Source organism: Labeo rohita, chromosome 12, assembly GCF_022985175.1.
Source record: "Labeo rohita strain BAU-BD-2019 chromosome 12, IGBB_LRoh.1.0, whole genome shotgun sequence".
Classification (NCBI taxonomy): Eukaryota; Metazoa; Chordata; class Actinopteri; order Cypriniformes; family Cyprinidae; genus Labeo; species Labeo rohita.
Genome location: NC_066880.1, coordinates 9,004,032 through 9,023,577, shown reverse-complemented (window position 1 = coordinate 9,023,577; position 19,546 = coordinate 9,004,032). Strand labels below are relative to the sequence as shown.

The following is a 19,546-nucleotide window of genomic DNA, read 5'->3' as shown; positions in this document are numbered from 1 at the left end:
ACCTCTGACATGAAACCAGGTTTGTCACTAGATAGTTTGCCAGAAGGGATCAGGCCAGACCAATTCCAGCCAGAGTCCATTTTGACAGATAAACATTTTGAGCAGATGACCAGTATAATTGGGCCTTTAGTTGGACAGTTTATACAGTATAAACAACCCTAGGTACACCAAAGAAAATGAGGCGGTTTAAATCCTCAAGGCCACAGGTAATCCTGTAGAGTCAACATGAATTGTAACTCATTTTATTTACACGATTTAACATATTTTGTGCAAAACAAGATATACAGTATCTCTGTACCATATTGGCTATTAGCTATTTTTTTATTTATTTTATTAACAGTATACCCCAGGAGCAGTGCTTCCTCAAAATATTGGATGACAAAAATATGTAGTACAAACTAAAAACAACGCCAATATTACAAAATATAACATTATAAAGTGTAAACATCACTCGGTTTACTAAAGAAACATTATCCAACAGCGACAATGCCTCCCCTGAACCCACTGAGTTTTAACAGACAGGGGGTCTGTCTAACCATGCGGTGTGTTTGGTGGGGGGTAATTGAGAATAAATGGAGGAAAGTCACGTGAGAAGAGGTGATGCCTCCATCGCGATGTGATTGGTTATGACTGGTTATGTTAGGCTGTGATTGGTTCATGCGAAAAATTCCGCCTCGTGTTCATTCCATGTTCACGGATTGGAATGAACAATATAATTTAGAAGATAAGACAATAACCACTTTGTTACATAAAAATAAGAATTAAATTGGCATTAAAACATGATCTGTGGGAGTTTGTCATGAGTAATCAGCTTGGTGAAATTTAAAGTAAATCAAATCATGTTGTGCTCGTCTATTGTGACTCAATAACAGTGAACTGCGAGGTAAATAATTGTGCTGTGTCATTCCCACAGGGAATGGAAGACTGGATCCACATGACTAAGTATGACACGTAAAACCTTATTAATGGCAAGTACAGATTTGAAAGGAATACTGGAAAAAACACTAAAACACTGCAAAGGGCAAATGACCGCATTTTGGTTTAGTTACTTTTTTACATTTATTTAATTTATCATCTGTTGGCTAAAGCATGAAAATGATCATCAGCTTATCTGTATCTATATTTTTAATATTGATGCATCCCTACTATTTAGTGTGGGATGAGACTTGACTTTATCCATGAGAAATTGTTAAGATTATGAAAACATTTTCTTTGGAATTGCATGAACAAGTGAATTACTAACAATAAGATCAGGAATGTGCATTAAAGGAGTGGTTAACTTCCACAAAAATTTACAGATAATTTACTCACCCCCTTGTCATCCAAGAAGTTCATGTCTTTCTTTCTTCAGCTGTAAAGAAATTATGTTTTTTGAGGAAAACGTTTTTTAGGATTTCTCTCCATATAGTGGACTTCTATGGTGCCTGCAAGTTTGAACTTCCAAAATGCAGTTTCAATGCAGCTTCAAAGATCCAAGCCGAGGAAGAAGGGTCTTATCTAGTGAAACGATAGATTATTAAAAACGAAAAAAAAAGTACAGTTTATATACTTTTTAACCTCAAATGCTGGTCTTGTCTAGCTCTGCGTGTACTCTGTGTATTCCGGTTTAAGACAGCTAGTGTAGGTCGAAAAACTCAAATCATCCTACATCGCTGTATTACCTTTTTTTGGGCATTTGATATTCTTTGCATGTTCACTTTGTAAACACTGGATTGGTACTTCTGCAGCGATGAAGGATGATTTTGAAGTTTGTGGAGAAAATTCGTGGAGTTTTTCGACCTACCCTAACTGTCTTAAACCGGAATACACAGAGTTCACGCAGAGCTAGACAAGATGAGCATTTGAGGTTAAAAAGTATATAAATTGCCATTTTTTTTAGAAAATAACTGATAAGACCCTTCTTCCTCAGCTGGGATCGTTTAGAGCCCTTTAAAGCTGCATTTGAACTGCATTTTGGAAGTTCAAACTCGTGGGCACCATTGAAGTCCACTATATGGAGAAATGTTCTGAAATGTTTTCCTTAAAAAAACAATTTCTTTACGACTGAAGAAAGAAAGACATGAACATCTTGGATGACGAGGTTAAGTAAATTATCTGTAAATTTTTATTCTGGAAGTGAACTTTTTCTTTAAGAATTCAATAGGGTCAGCTTAGATTTCATGTTAACTTCTCATAGTTCAATGTAAGCTTGCTTCCACTACGCAATAAAAAACAACAAGCTAATTGCAAATTTTCATCTCAAAGTTCAGACTTTTTTCTCAGAATTGCAAGATATAAACTTGCAGTTGCAAGAAATAATGTCAGATTTGCATGATAAAAACTCAAAAGCAATTTTTTCTCACAACTGCGAGTCCAGTTATGAAGTCCAGTTCTGAGGAAAAAAATCAGCTCACAAATCCAACATTTTCTTACAACTGTGAATTTATATCTCACAATGCAACTGCAAGATATAAGTTCACAATTCATATAAGATTCTGACTTTATTTTTCAGAATTGCGAGTCGTTTTTAGAATACAAATTATTGTAAATAAATTCTGCAGTTGTGAGTTTATATCACACAATTCTGACGTTATAACCTACAACTGCATGTTTTTATCTGAAAAACTCTGAGAAAATTTCTGATAATTGTGAGAACTAAACTTGCAACTGCAAGAGAAAAAGTCAGAATTGTGAGATAAAATGTCACAATTACCTTTTTTTTTTTTCAGTTGCAGAAAACAAGCTTTCATACAGTTTCCTCTAGCTGCTTGAAAAACAGATTCATTCCTACTAATTATTGTTTGATGAATGAATTATTTTTTCAGTAGTTTTGCGAACAAATAAACATTCTGAGCTTTGGAATGCATTGTGAACAACAGACTTCAAAAGCTCAAGGAGAAAAAAAGTCTAGTGCCACAGCTCGTGTTACAGTTTTCAATCTTGAGACAATCATGTCACTGTTCAGACTCTGTAAAAGCATGTTGTGCTCGTCTATGACTCAATAACAGTGAACTGCGAGGTAAATAATGGGCTGTGTCATTCCCATAGGGAACGGAAGACTGGATCCACATGACTAAGAATGACACGTAAAACCATATTAATGCCAAAAATGCTGGCAAAAACACCAACACACCGCAAAGGGCAAATGACCGCATTTTGGTTTGGTTACTTTATTAATATGCAGAGATCCCGGTTGTGTCATGAAATCTGAGCACTAAATTAATTTCCGGCTAACAGCTTGTTCATTTCCACTGCAGACGCAAACCTCTCGGAACAGCCACTGAAGTTAACTTTTCACAAATAGATGGAAAAAACCTTCTCCCTTGATCCAGGAAGACTGGTTCAAAGCCAATGAGCTGAGGCAAGGGCGGGCGGTGCAGCCAAAGACTGCGCTTTTCTCACTGTTTGAAGAATGCCATGCATATTTCTAAAAGGTCCTTGACTTTCATTGCTTTTTCCTCTCTGGCACATCCAGAGCTGTCTGCCAGATGTCGGATGCTCGCCGATGGTTTCTGCAGGAGCTGCGGGGTTCTAATCAAACTGTAAGCCCTCTAAAGCACTTTGAGAGGCCGCTGGCCTGTGTGTATTTGTCTTATCTTCTATTAGCAGTTCAAGACAGGGCTTGGGTTCTGTTCCAGCGCCGGGCGCACCTAGCTAATCATCTCTGAATGCCGCTTGAATTAACCATGAACTGGGAGGGAAAGCCCCAGTGGGATGCAAAACATTCTTGCAATTTTTTATGCCTCAGCCCTCTCCATCTGAGAGAAATATGAAATAGAGACCAGTTGCACAGGAAATCAAGGCCTTAGTTAGTAGTCAGTCCAATTTTTCTTTAGTTTTTTTGTGAAGAAAAAGACAAAAATCACACTATATTGTATTGCAAATGAGCACAGATGATTTGGAGGCTTGCAGCTAGACAGTGAATCAGTGTGAATCTACAGTAGGAATGGTGCGAATGTATCATCATCCTGTTTGGGTTTCAGTCTTTTACCAGAAGTGTCACTTCCACATTTGTTGAGCATCTCGCCATTTGATTTCCCCGTGCAACAGGCAATTTGCTTTGGACAAATACTTGATTTGGTCTCATCTTGTTTTAATGTTGGCTCTGTGTATTCAGGCCAGCCAAAAGCTTTCTGTGAAAACCAGACATAATGAGTTGTTTCTGAGGAATGAAATAGAGAAGCCAGATATAAATAGATATAAACAGGCCTCAAAACGTCATTCAGCTCAAGCAGCAGGACTGTATGTGTGCCGAAGATAACAGACCAACAGACAGAACACTTTATCTGCTGTTATCCACACTGGGCACTAAAACAATAGCACAGACGCATAAGTAGAAAAAACACTGGCGAGATGAACAACGCGTTCAGGTACAACTAATAAAAGGGTGATAAAAGTTTTCAATTTTCACAACCCAGAACCTCAGATCTAGACTTGAAAACAAGGTCTGGAATGTGCATAGACTGACTGATAATAAGGTAATAAAATATATTAATAATATAAACAGAATTTTAAGGCTGATCTGATGCTGCATTTCATTCACATAAGTAAAGGTGGGTCAGAGTTAGCATGTTTTAGTACTGCTTTTATGTGGCTTTATTTGTTTATAAACGAGTAATAAAATCCAGTGGCTGTGATGCTGCATTTCGTCTAGAAAGCAGCATCAGAGCTGCCTTGAACTTTGTTGTTGTCATGACACATGATATATGTGTAGTTTCAGGTTTCTCTAATAAGAATTACTTCACATTTATGCAGAATTATCCAATATACATGCAGCCTGTAACTGTAGGGAAAATGCATTTGCAGTAAACTCGCTCTAGTAACAATTTTGCATTGTGACGTAGCATGGTTGCGATTGTTGACACGCACTTACCAACATCAGCATTGCAGAACGCCTGTTGAGGATGGACGGGGGAACAACTGCACGCTTCTGCGATCTCTCCCACCCGAAACAGTACCAGCACCACAAGTGTGCCAATACAGCTCCTGACACTCTTCATTGCTTCACTTTAATATCTGACAGCAAAATTAGAGGCAGGTAGACGGTCTTCTGCAATGTCAACAATGATCCAGCCCCTCACACAGCCGAAAAGTACAATGTCCACCGCCGTTCGAGATGCCCACACGCTGACTATTAGTATGACTACTGCTGTTAAATTCCTCAGAGACGAACGGGCTTGTTGGTAATAAAGGAAGTGCACTGCTGCTCTATCTTTAATGGTCTTTCCAGGCTTCTTTCTTTTCCACTGCCTTCTATGGGTGTGTTCTCATGAAGAGACCAGGTTCATGCCTTAATACTGCGAGTGGACTCCTCCCTTTAAACCAGATTCAACCAGAGGTGGGCGCTTCATGAAGGTCTTCAAAAGATTTCTTTCACTCTTTCTGTCAGGACGGAGTTTTATACAAATATACACATTCAAGTTTGAAATATAATCCATTCTAAATTATTTTAAGCCATAAAATAGCTGATTTTCATTCTTTTTTACATAGTTAAGACACGTGTTTATGTTTATGCACCGTATTGTTGTGATAATGTACTGTACCTATCACGTCCTGTACAATTCGAATCATTAAAGGGATAGTTACGTCAGAAGTGAAAATTAAATTTTAGTGTTCTAAAAAGTCTTCCAAAGCCACGTGATACTTTTGTGTAAGCAAGAGCACTAACAATTTTTACATTCGCCCTTGCTCTTTTGGAGAAGTAATGTTTCAAACCTTTTCAATAAATCATTGATTCGGTTCACATAAGCTAAATGATTCATTCACGATTCGGACTACAATTGCAGTCTATTTCTCATTCAGACTTATTGTATGAATTCAGTAGACTTGGAATATAGAGCTGGATGGGCAAATTTTATTGTTTATGCACCGTATTGTTATGCTAATGTATATCTAATCATTAAAGGGATAGTTCACTAAACAATGAAAAGTAAATGATTATTTTCCAAGTCTTCTAAAGCCATGTGATAGTTTTTGTGTAAGAAAGTACACTAACAATTTTTACATTCGCCCTCGATCTCTTTGAGAAATAGTGATTCAAACCTTTTCAATGAATCGTTGATTCGGTTCACAGAACCTGTCTAAATGATTCACTCATGATTTGGACTAATCAGTAATTTAAATTGCAGACTATTTCTCACTCTGACTTATTGTATGAATTCAGTAGACTTGGAATATAGAGCTGGGTGGACAAATTTTATTGTTTATGCACCATATTGTTATGCTAATGTACTGTACCTATGTCCTATACAATCTGAATCATTAAAGGGATACTTACCTCAGAAGTGAAAATTAAATTTTATTCTTCTAAAAAGTCTTCTAAAGCCCCGTGATAGTTTTTTTGTAAGAAAATACACTAACAATTTTTACATTCGCCCTTGCTCTTTTTGGGAAAATAATGTTTCAAACCTTTTCAATAAATCATTGATTCGGTTCACATAAGCTAAATGATTCATTCACGATTCGGACTAATCAGTGATTTAAATTGCAGTCTATTTCTCATTTAGACTTATTGTATGAATTCAGTAGACTTGGAATATAGTGCTGGATGGGCAAATTTTATGGTTTATGCACTATATTGTTATGCTAATGTACGTATCAAATCCTTAACAAACCGAGTCATTAAAAAGATAGTTCACAAAAAAATAAAAAAAATAAATGATTCATTTCCAAGTTTTCTAAAGTGATAGTTTTGTGTAAGAAATAAATTCCTGAACAGTTATTCACTAACAATCACATTCGTCTCGCGATTCATACCTTTTCAATGAATCGTTGATTCGATTCACAAAAACTGTCTAAATGATTCATTCATAATTCAGACTAATCAGTGATTTAAATTGCAGTCTATTTCTCACTCAAATCTATTGTATGAATTCAGTAGACTTGGAATATAGAGCTGGATTGGCAAATTTTATTGTTTATGCACCGTATTGTTATGCTAATGTCCTGTACCTATCAGATCTTTATAAAAATTGAATCATTAAAGGGATAGTTCACTAAAAAATGAAAAGTGAATGATTCTTTTCCAAGTTTTCTAAAGTGATAGTTTTATGTAAGAAAGCAATTCCTAAACAGTTTATTCATTAACAGTCTTCACAGTCGACTCACGATTCAAACCTTTTCAATCATTGACTCAGTTCACAAAACCTGTCTAAATGATTCATTCATGATTTGGGCTAATCAGTGATGTAAACTGCAGTCTATTTCTCACTCAGATCTGTTGTATGAATTCACTGTACTTGGAATATAGAGCTGGATGGGCAAATGTTATGGTTTATGTACGGTATTGTTATGCTTATATACTGTACCTATCACGTCCTTAACAAACCAAATCATTAAAGGGATAGTTACCTCAGAAACGAAAATTAAATTATTATTTTCCAAGTCTTCTAAAGCCACATGATAGTTTTGTGTAAGAAAGACATTTCTTAACAGTCTTTATTTACTAACAATCTTTAAATTCGCCTTCACTGTCTTTGAGACTCAAGCCTTTTTAATGAATCGTTGATTTGGTTCACAGAACCAGTCTAAATGATTCAGTCATGATTCAGACTAATCAGTGATTGAAACTGCAGTCTGTTTCTCACTCAAAGCTATTGTATAAATTCAGTAGACTTGGAATATAGAGCTGGATGGGCAAATTTAATGATTTATGCTGATATTTCATCCTTTCAGAAGCTTGAAATAATTATAAACCGCACTGTATAGTGTTACTCTCAGTCTGTCAGTATAACAGAATATAATATATAAAGTAGAACACAAGTTCCTTTTTCGCCTTCCTGTTGATTTTTAATCCAAACTCTTTTGTTAAAACAAGTTTTTACCCTTATTAAACCATAATCCCACAATAAAAACCTAATTTCCTTCTCATATTAATACACAAAAGCACACAAGAGACGCTGAATCGGGAACTTTAGCTGCTATCACATCTATAAGGAATTTGCTCTTGTAGTCATAAACCTACTGAAGTCTCTTTATTGTTTCTCTTCCCACTCAGAACAGCAGTAAAAGGCTCTCTTTGCTCCTGCGTCTGCCATGAGGCTGTGTCTGCAGCTGGCACATTCTCATTGTTTCCACTCTGACTAGAGGGAAAAGCAAAAATCCACAATGTGCTGCTCTGAGAGAGAATGAAGTAAAATAAATAAATTAATGCAACGGTTGGAAAATCTCATGGCAAGTTTGTTGGCAATGACTCAGTCATTATGGTGACATCACCTCTCCGGCTGTGGCTGAGCAGCCCCTGTGGATTCATCGATTCAAATGTCACAGTACCTTGTTTTTATATAAAGACCATAGTTAAAGAGAGCACAGAGGCTTGTTTTAGGCCTAATCACAAGACAGCAGGCCTGGGACTAGTCAAATCTGCTATACTAGTTCTGATTGAGTCCTAGCAAAGAGCTTAGTATTGATGGTGTGCCTTTGCGAAGCAAAGAAACTTTGCGACTCGGTCTGCTGTTGCGTGTTTGACGGTGTGCGGCACAGACAAAAGCAATTTAGTGTCTGTGGTAATACTTAACCAGGAAACTATGTCAAAAATGTGTATGTGGTGCCCAGAAAGACTGTTTTTGTGATTTTTTTTTCTCTTAAAAAATATGCACCGACCGAGCTATACAATGCAACCAAACTTTCTTGTAATGGCCAATTTGTAAACAGTGGCAAGAGTGAACAAATCCGCAAATCTATATGGAATATTTACATAACGATTTACAGTTTACAGCCTGGCTTTTCCCATCACAGGGCTGCATTTTTTTTTCCAACAGAAGTTTTCCTTTAGGAACGTACCACGATTATTGTCTGGGCCTGTGCATTTGCAGAGTTTGGAATAACAATTACTGCCGCCGTCAATCATTTAAACAATTTCCAGTAGTGAATAGAGAAGGAGGGTGCAGACATACAGGATGAGAATAAAAGCAGGAGAGCAGAACCTTATTCACTTAAAATATAGGCCCACTCTTTAATTTATATTAAGACCGAATCCTGTATTTAGACGTAGCATCCTGAAAATAGACAATATTTAATGGGCAACAGGTAAATGCCATCTAGGAAGTGAAATTATATGCTTAGCATAATAATGCGTAGGAGAAATTACATGTTTTAAAACAACACCAGTTTAATTTTACCTTTGTTAATGACAGAAAAAAAAAATCTTATTGTATTTACGGTTTCTGGTGGGTGACAACAGCATTTTTAGCATGTTCCAGGTGATTATTTTATTTTAGTTATTAGTGTTAAAAATGTAAACAAGATTTTAACCAAGTGTTACGATTTTAACCATTTGTGTCATTTAGAAGTCCTCTTTTCAGTCTCTTAAGAGGTTGGGGAGACTCCTGCTGGACAGAATAAAACATAGCGGGACAGGAAAACAGACAGGAAAAGACGGAGGACTCACTAGAAAATCAAACTATCAAAACCTGACTATAAAATAAATATATAATACTAATTACGGTAACATTTTAATAGCACTAGTATTAGGTAGACACATATTTGTTCAAAGCGCTGGGGAGACCGGCTGTGTCTAAAAACCTAGTGAGCGTCCTACACAGGAAGCATTTGTGCGCGTTTATTATGCTCATAAATGCTATATATGTAGGCGGCACAGTAGGTTTGCAGACACAGCTAATGCATGCGTACAGTTCACCGTGAGTGGAACTGATGTAACCTGGAAGAGGAAAAAAAAAAACGGCGCAACAAATAAGTGATGTTGAGTGTGTGTAGTGGAGGAAGACTAGAATTGTGTGAAACACCGCTGCAGTATGGAGGCGGACGATTATGGTAAGTTTTATGTCATTAAAGTTTCATAAAGCGTTTTCAAACTGACACAAGCGTGTCAAAGTGCATTAAAGCGAAAAACGGTCAGATTCGAAGAATTTTTTGGTCGAGGTTAATATAATGTTGTTTCAGTTTAATTGAGGTAAAACGTAAAGCTCGATACTGAATAATAATGCAAGCACTTCCATGATGGCAGTGATATAAAACAATGTTAATCTAAGTTTGTTAGCTGACATGACATTGACAAGTTGTTACTGGCTTAAAAATTTGGTTTGTGTGCACACATTTCTATCCACATGTCTTTTTTGAAGCATATTTACTCTTGGACATTGTGGTATTTTTATGTTGTTAGATTGATTTAATTCACTTAGATGCTGTGTTTATATATCCAAAAAGATTAGGTTTGAGTTTTGAGGTGTTTAATGTACCTTCCATGTATGTTTTCTCACTCTGTGTCTGTGTTGCACGCTGTGACATTTTTTCCCCCTTTTTCATAGCTTTTTTGTTGAATGTCAGAGTAGCAGAAATGATGTTACAGGATATCCTGTGTGAAAACAACAGACACACCACAGCTTGCGGAGAGTGGTTAAATGTCTGTTTTTGTACGAGAGAAACGTAAACTGGGTGACACCTGTTTAAGAGCAGTGAACATCTAAGCTAAAATTTGTGCCCAAGTTTAACTCTTAAAGACAATGAAATGATTCCATGAGCAGCAGGAACTTAATGCACCACACCCAGCTTAAATTCACACTCTTAAGGTTGTACTTTGTGTTATTTTGATAACATCTTGAGTCATATTAGAAGTGAGTATTCGTTAGTTCGTTAATCCGTTAGACCCCACTATGATCAGTGTGTGTATTGTGGTCATAAGTGGTCGGAGTGTGAATAACTACGAGTGTTACTCAAATTCACTTTTCAAATCAGTCAGACAGACCATAATATAGTGATAGATTGATATATATCAGCCAGGGTGATAAATTGATCAATATTTAACCATTTGAGATTAACATTGTTAGATAAATACGTGTGATTTGTTGAGGTTTACTACTGACAGTTTTGTCAATGGGTAAATTTAAATAAAAGATGCCACAGAAGAACCATCAGTGAACAGTTCCTAAAAGAACCATTCTGAAGAACATTTTAAAAATCTAAAGAATATTTTTGACTTTAAAGAAACTTTTCTGTATTTGAAATGTTCCATGGATGTTCAAGGTTCTTCATAGAATGATGCTAATAAAGAACCATTATTTTTTAAGAGTAGACACATAATGTTTTTATGTAATTACTAAATACATTTATAACTGTCTATCTATGTATCTATCTATCTATCTATCTATCTATATATATATATATATATATATATATATATATAATATGCACTTCCTTTTTTTATATGCAGCAAAAAATGAGATATTTATTTAGTGAATTGTTCACTAAATGCTACAAATCTATTATGACTAGCATAATAACCAACAGCAACATTACATTCAACAAATACTTTAAATAAAAAATGAATATGATATGAAATTATATATACACTGACCAAAATTATAAACGCAACACTTTTGTTTTTGTCCCCATTTTTCATGAGCTGAACTTAAAGATCTAAGACTTTATCTATGTACACAAAAGGCCTATTGCTCTCAAATATTGTTCACAAATCTGTGTTAGTGAGCACTTTTGTCGAGATAATCCATCCACCTCACAGGTGTGGCATATCAAGATGCTGATTAGACAGCATGATTATTGCACAGGTGTGGCCACAATGAAAGGCCACTCTAAAATGTGCAGTTTTATCACACAGCACAATGCCACAGATGTTGCAAGATTTGAGGGAGCGTGCAATTGGCATGCTGACTGCAGAAATGTCCACCAGAGCTGTTGCCCGTGAATTGAATGTTCATTTCTCTACCATAAGCCGTCTCCAAAGGTGTTTCAGAGAATTTGGCAGTACATCCAACCGGCATCACAACCGCAGACCACGTGTAACCACACCAGCCCAGGCCCTCCACAACCAGCATCCTCACCTCCAAGATCGTCTGAGACCAGCCACCCGGACAGCTGCTGCAACAATCGGTTTGCATAACCAAAGAATTTCTGCACGAACTGTGAGAAACTGTCTCAGGGAAGCTCATCTGCATGCTTGTTGTCCTCTTTGGGGTCTCGAACTGACTGTAGCTTGTCGTCGTAACCAACTTGAGTGGGCAAATGCTCACATTCGATGGCGTCTGGCACTTTGGAGAGGTGTTCTCTTCACGGATGAATCCCGGTTTTCACTGTACAGGGCAGATGGCAGACAGCGTGTATGGCGTCGTGTGGGTGAGCGGTTTGCTGATGTCAACATTGTGGATCAAGTGGCCCATGGTGGCAGTGGGGTTATGGTATGGGCAGGTGTATGTTACGGACAACGAACACAGGTGCATTTTATTGATTGACCCCCCCACATACAGTAAAACTGCACATTTTAGAGTGGCCTTTTATTGTGGCCACACCTGTGCAATAATCATGCTGTCTAATCAGCATCTTGATATGCCACACCTGTGAGGTGGATGGATTATCTCGGCAAAGGAGAAGTGCTCACTAACACAGATTTAGACAGATTTCTGAACAATATTTGAGAGAAATAGGCCTTTTGTGTACATAGAAAAAGTCTTAGATCTTTGAGTTCAGCTCATGAAAAATGGGGGCAAAAACAAAAGTGGTGCGTTTATAATTTTGGTCAGTGTATATATATAACAATAAAGAACTCATTACACGAATGGCCAACGAAAACAACTGTTTTTGCATGTGCTGATGGTATTAGAAGACTGAAACAAACAGTGATGGAGTATTTTACAACCTTAGCACAATGAAAACAAAAGCCATGTTACATTTTTGACTTTAAGTGGCCTTAAGATTTCTAGCATTTTTTGCAAAAGCTTGTCTTTTTGTTCCCTTCTATCCCTGTCTTTTAGTTCATCAGTCTTGATGTTTGATTACAAACATTATTGAATAAAATATAAAATTAAAATATAAAACCAATGTTATATCTTAGAAAAGCATACAAATGCCCAAATCCGTTGTCTAAATTGTACAAATCTTTAAATAATGTTAAGTTCACTGTCATTCTAACATACTGATGAACTGATACATGGATGCCCTCTCAGAAAAAAAGTTTAAAAAGTTGTCACTGGAGCTAAAAGGTACACATTTTGCATTTGTATACTATATTTACCTCTAAATGGTATATATTAGTACCCTAAATGTACATATTTCAGTACCTCAGTACCTAAAGTGTACATATTTGTACCTTTTGAAGGGGTATGTCCCAGTTTTGTAGCTTTTTTAGTTTATCAGACTTGATATTTGATTACTAACACTTTTGAATAATATTAATATTTTTGAATGAAAATGTGTGTCTGAAATATGACATTGATGCAGAGGAGGATATTTTATCAAGCACAGATTTATAGCAGTAGACTTCTCAGATGTGCATCAGTGTTGCTCAATTACTTTTGCATCTCCCTGCCAGTGAAGAAACACCAAATGCAAGGTCAGCTTCTTAAATGGTCATTTTAGTCAGGCCTGTGTATGTGGACAGGTATGTGGGACTCTGGGATATGTCTCTCATTACAACAGTTACAGCTGCAGACGTGGCAAAGTGTCACATCCAGGAAAGAGCAAAGCTGCACAGGAAACCTCTGAGCCTGTCCTCAGCTTACCTCTTTTAGCGTCACTCAGTGATGTTAACTCCACCCAGGCACTCTGTTGCTCCAGTTAGATATAGCAAGAGTTTGAAGGGAGGTTTGTTTTTGATGTACTTTCCCTGCCAAACTTTCTGCTGTCTATGCATTTTGGGGTTTACTTGAGAGCTGCAAATCAAGACGACTGTTTACAGTGATGACCGCACATATTAAGGTCCATTTTTAGCTTTAACTAAGGTTGTAACTACCAGTGTCCTACTTTCCTGACCACCACATGAGCAGGCTTACAGTAAATTAACAAACAGATTCACTTTGAACTTTGAATTTGTTCTCTGCTTAGACATCCATGTCAGTATAATTATGTTTTATCACTTGCTCCAAAAAAGAAAAAAAAAAAAAAACATGACTGATGTACAGTAGTAAATTTTTCTTAATGGAGACAAAGTGATGCCTAAGTTGAAAAGTTTGGAAGCACAAATTGTGCACTAACAAAAAATGGCCAATAGATGGCACCTATTTCCACAAAATATCTAGATTTGAACTAGAGAGGTGAACAAATCATCACAAATTTCAAGCATGTCATAAAATAGTATAAACATGTGGTCCAAAAAAAATGATGTAACTTTCTTAAATACAAAAATGAAACAAATAAACAATTTAAGTATAAAATGCATTTATAAAAATTAATAATTAAAATAAAAGTAATTTTTTGTCTTAGAAAAGCATAAAAATAAATAAATAAATAAATAAATACAAATAAAATAATAAAATAAAATAAAAATAATACAAATGAAAATTGGTCACTTTCTTAAATAATAATAATAAAAAACCCCGCATAAACAATTTAAGAATAAAATACATAAAATAAATAGAATAAAAAAAAATGTACTGAAAATACTGAAAGAATTAGATTTTAATGAATAACTAAAAATAAAAGTAATGTTTTGTTTTTAGAAAAGCATAAAAATGCCTAGATCTGTTGTCTAAATGGTCCAAATCTAAAATTAAAATAAATAAATAAATAAATAAATAAATTAATTAATTAAATAATACAAATAAAAAATGATGTCACTTTCTTAAATAAAAAAATGCATACACAATTTAGGAATAAAACACATAAAATAAGATATTACAATATAAAAATGAATAATTAAAAATAAAAAGTAAAATTTTGTTTTAGAAAAGCATAAAAATGCCCAGATCTGATTCTGTTGTCTAAATTGTCCAAATCTAAAATGAAAATAAATCAATTAATAAATCAATTAATTAATTAAATAATACAAATAAAAATTTATGTCACTTTCTTAAATAAAAAAATGCATAAACAATTTAAGAATAAAACGCATAAAATAAATAGAATTAAACTGTGAAAAAAATAGATTTTCTTTATTCTGTAGAATTCATTTAAAATGTAATTGTGATAAATGAGGACTTGGCAGATATTAGAATATAAAAATGAATAATTAAAAATAAAAAGTAATATTTTGTTTTAGAAAAGCATAAAAATGCCCAGATCTGATTCTGTTGTCTAAATCGTCCAAATCTAAAATAAAAATAAATTACAATAAATTAATTAATAAAAAAATACAAATAAAAAATGCATAAACAATTTAAGAATAAAATGCTTTAAATTAGAAAAGCATAAAAATGCCCAGATCTGTTGTCTAAATTGTCCAAATCTTAAATTAAAATAAATTAATACAAATTAATTAATAAAATAAAATAATACAAGTAAAAATTGATGTCACTTCCTTAAATAAAAGCATAAAAATGCCTAAATCTGTTGTCTAAATTGTCCAAATTTAAAATAAAAAATATAATTAAAATAAAAAAATACAATAAAATTAAATTAAAATTAAAATAATACAAAATAAAAATGTATGTCACTTTCTTAAATAAAAAAATACATGAACAATTTAAGAATAAAATGCATAAAATAAATAGAAGCTGATATTACAATATAAAAATGAATAAATAAAAACAAAACTAATGTTTGATCTTAGAAAAGCATAAAAATGATGCCCAAATCTGCCCAAAGTTCAATACCATTCTAACACATTGGTGGATTGGTGCATGGGATTCACTCTCATCATTATCCTAAAGTACAAAATCTTTTTTTGTACCTTATTTACCTCTAAATCTGAAAGTGTATATGTTAGAAAGTTACATAGAAATCTAATAGGATGTGATGCTTATGCATATGCTCTGAGTTTATTTCTGGTTGGCATAGTGACCGCTGATGCTTGGGCTTTGTTGGTCACTGAGTGTGCTCTTAAGTCCTAAGGACCTCTCATGCTTAAGTGTTACAGCTCTGTGAGCTCAAGCTCTACTAGAGAGACTCAGGCTGCTGTAGATTGTGTTTGTGGTACGTAGGCTGTTCACTGAGTATCATCTGGGATTCTAGCCATTAAACTACAGGCCCTGCCTGTCGGCTTACCCACCTCCCATTGTGTAGGTTTTAGACCGAATCTCACTCGTCACCAAAACAAGGTCGTTCATATCTCATTGTTTTTGTGTCAATATATATAGAAAATCTACATGAATTTTACACTATAGGTTTAGGAATGTCATTGTCATCTGTTATTTTTGTGTATTCTTTGTCTGTTATCGTTTCCTGCAGAGAGAATAGATGAGGTTGCTGTTTCACTAAGGAAGTGAGAAGTAAACAGATGTTCAACGATGCTGCATTTGTCCTCGGATGACATGCCTCCCTAGCGTTTAAAGGGATAGTTCTCCCAAAATTGAAAATTCTGTCATTATATACTCACCATCATGTTGTTTCAAACCTGTATGACTTTTGTCTGCAGAACACAAATGTGACCATGGACCACAAAACCAGTCATAATGGTAAATTTTTCAAAATTAATCTTTTTTTTTTTTTTTAAATGATATTATTATACATCATATGAAAGCTTCCATTGATTTATGGTTTGTTAGGATAGGACAGTATTTGCCCGAGATATAATTACTTGAAAATCTGGAATCTGAGAGTGCAAAAAAAAAAAAAAAATAAAAAAAAAAAAAAAAATAAAATAAAAAAAATATTGAGAAAATCGCCTTTAAAGTTGTCCAAATGAAATTCTTAGCAATGCATATTGCTGATCAAAAATTAGGTTTTGATATATTTACTGTAGGAAATTTACAAAATATCTTCATGGAACATGATCTTTACTTAATATCCTAATGATTTTTGGCATTAAAGAAAAATCAATAATTTTGACCCATACAATGTATTGTTGGCTATTGCTGAAAATATACCCGTGCTACTTAAGACTGGTTTTGTAGTCTTAAGTAGCACAGTTTCATTCAGTATCATATAATTTCTGTTCAAAAGTTTTGAATTGGTAAGGTATTGTAATGTTTAATATCGCTGATGCTCACCAAAGCTGCATATAATTTTTTTTTTAAGATTTATTTTTGGCCATTTTGCCTTTATTAGGATAGGACAGATCAGAACTGACAGGAAGTGGGAGAGAGATAGGGGGCGGCATCGGGAAAGGTCCTCAAACTCGGGACACCCGTAGCACAACAGCACTGTATGTTGGTGCGCTGCCCACAAGGCTATCGGCACCGACCAAAGCTGCATATATTTGATCAAAAATACAGCAAAAACACCCAACATTATTAAATATTATTACAATTTAAAATCACTGCTTTCTATTGTCATATACTGTAAAATGTAATTTATTCCTGTGATGCAAAACTAAATTTTCACCAATCTTCACTGTAACATAATCCTCCAGAAATTATTCTAATATGCTGGTTTGGTGAAGAAACATGCATATACATACATACATACATACATATACATATATATTTCAGGATTCTTTGAGAAATAGAAAGTTCAAAAGAACAGCATTTATTTAAAATACAAATATTTTTACAAATTTTAAATGTCTTAACTGTCACTTTGGATCAATTTAATCATAAAAGTGTCCCTAGTTGACGAATCGTCTACAGTATTAGTAGATAAATACAGAAGTTAAGTTATGTGTTGGTTACATTTTTTTACTTTGAATTTAGCTCATGTTTCAATTTCCATCCTTCACCCTTCCTTCTCCATGCACCCTTTGATTTCTTCTAGAATATAGTGCTGTTTTCCCCCTTCTAAAGTCTCTCTAGTGTTCACTCATTAATCTTAAGCTCCAGAGAAGGAGAAATCTTCAAAGACTGATCTGTTTTAAGATCAGCTGAGATGAAACGGCAGCCTCCCTGCACGGGACGACTGGGACTCAGAGATACGAGTGTTAGGTCAGCAGCAACCAACAGCCATGACCATTTCCCATTTGTCCTGTTTTTGAAATGGGTTAGATACAATCTGCCTTGATGAACTAGTACTGGAATAGATGATCCCTTAAAGATAACCAACTTAAATTAACTGGTATTCACAAGACTTTAATATTGTTGCTTACACTGTAATTCTCCTCTCTGAAGGTTATGCTTTCATAACTGAGCATCAAGTATAGATTTGTCCTTTGTCAGGACATTTAAAGGAGTTTAGGTTATCCGTAAATAAAGCCTCTGTCATCATTTATTCATTTTAATGTCATTTTAAACCTGGAAGACTTTCTTGCTTCTACAGAAGATATATTGAGGAATTATAAATAATGTACTGTGTCATTTTTTTTATGCAATTACAAAAAATTGGAATCAAAACTAAATCACTCACATTCATATATAAAATAGAAACCATTACGACTATAAAATGTCTCCACAAAAAATAGAAACTGGTATGTATGTGTGTCTAAGTGCTGGCTCATCCCTATATGGAAAACAAACCCACAGATATCATAGATGTTAAATGAAAGCTTTTAATGATGCTGGTTGGCTTGGAAATGGCCTTTCATTACTGCTGAATAGCTCTTCTACACTTATCTTCCTTTAAACCATATTTGTATTGTCTGTGCTTACATTGTTTTGTTTCCCCTGATAAACATTATCAGATTTCACCTGTCCCCTAATGTACAGTGTATCCACTGGGGAACAGAATTGACCGTTGTACTTGGATATTCTAAGTCTGGTTCATCACAGCAGTCTGAATTTGTGGGAAAATGTATTTGTGTTTCCATTTCTGCATTTCAAGTGAGCATCACTACACCAGAAAACAGAAAGCCAGCTATTATAATGAACAAATCTGTCTAAACTGCAAGTCTGCGTGTCTGCTATAATGCAGTGTAGACAGCCTTGCTGATTATAATTGTCTTTTTGTTTTGTTGCTTGTGTGTGGTGTAGATGGGGTGTAAAAACTTGTATTTAAAGGACATCACAAAATGCTTTGCAATTCATTCGAAACCATTTTCTTTACAAAGCAAAGCATCAAAATATGCAAATTTTGTCATCAGAGATTGGTACCAAGTATCAAGTTGTTGTTGCATATTGAAACAGTTCCAAACTATTCCAAAAAAATGTATGTATATTTTATATATATATATATATATATATATATATACACTACCGTTTAAAAGTTTGGGGTCAGTAAGACTTGTAATAGTCTTTAAAGAACTCTCTTATGCTCATCAAGGCTGCATTTATTTGATTAAAAGTATAGAAAAAAACAGTAATATTGCAAAATGTTCTTACAATATAAAATAATGTTTTTTCTTTTAACATACTTTAAAATAGAATTTATTCCTGTGATGAAAAGCTAAATTTTTATCAGCTGTTACTCCAGTCTTAAGTGTCACATGATCCTTCAGAAATCATTCTAATATGCGGATTTGTTATTAGAATGATCAATGTTGGATAATATCAACAGTTGTGCTGCCAAATATTTTTTGGAACCTGTGATTTTTTTTTTTTTTTTTTTTTTTCAGGATTCTTTCATGAATAACAAGTTTAAAAAGTACAGTGTTTATTCAAAATATAAATATTTTATAGCAATGTAAATTATTTATTATTAACTATAAATAAAATAAACTTTTAATTATTAACTTAATACATCCTTGGTGAATAAAAGTATTAATTTCTTAAAAAAACAAAAACAAAAAAAAAAAACAATAAAAATGTACTGACCCCAAACTTTTGAACGGTAGTGTTTATATATATATGCACAATAGTTATTTCTGGTTCTCTAATCTGATTGGTTGAGAGGAGTGCGATATTCTAGCAATGCATCT

The 19,546-nt window shown here is 34.4% G+C and overlaps 2 protein-coding genes across 2 annotated transcripts in view; one reads left to right on the top strand and one right to left on the bottom strand.

The window, feature by feature from the left end:
* The window catches only part of timp2a (TIMP metallopeptidase inhibitor 2a), a 28,057-nt gene extending 22,774 nt beyond the window's left edge, over window positions 1-5,283 (bottom strand). The window contains exon 1 of the mRNA XM_051124071.1: window positions 4,853-5,283. Within this exon, the coding sequence (XP_050980028.1) occupies window positions 4,853-4,979 (127 nt within the window). The 5' untranslated portion in view covers window positions 4,980-5,283. The remainder of the gene's footprint in view (window positions 1-4,852) is intronic.
* Window positions 5,284-9,591: 4,308 nt separating this feature from the next.
* The window catches only part of cyth1b (cytohesin 1b), an 80,736-nt gene continuing 70,781 nt past the window's right edge, over window positions 9,592-19,546 (top strand). Inside the window, exon 1 of the mRNA XM_051124291.1 lies at window positions 9,592-9,750. Within this exon, the coding sequence (XP_050980248.1) occupies window positions 9,732-9,750 (19 nt within the window). The 5' untranslated portion in view covers window positions 9,592-9,731. The remainder of the gene's footprint in view (window positions 9,751-19,546) is intronic.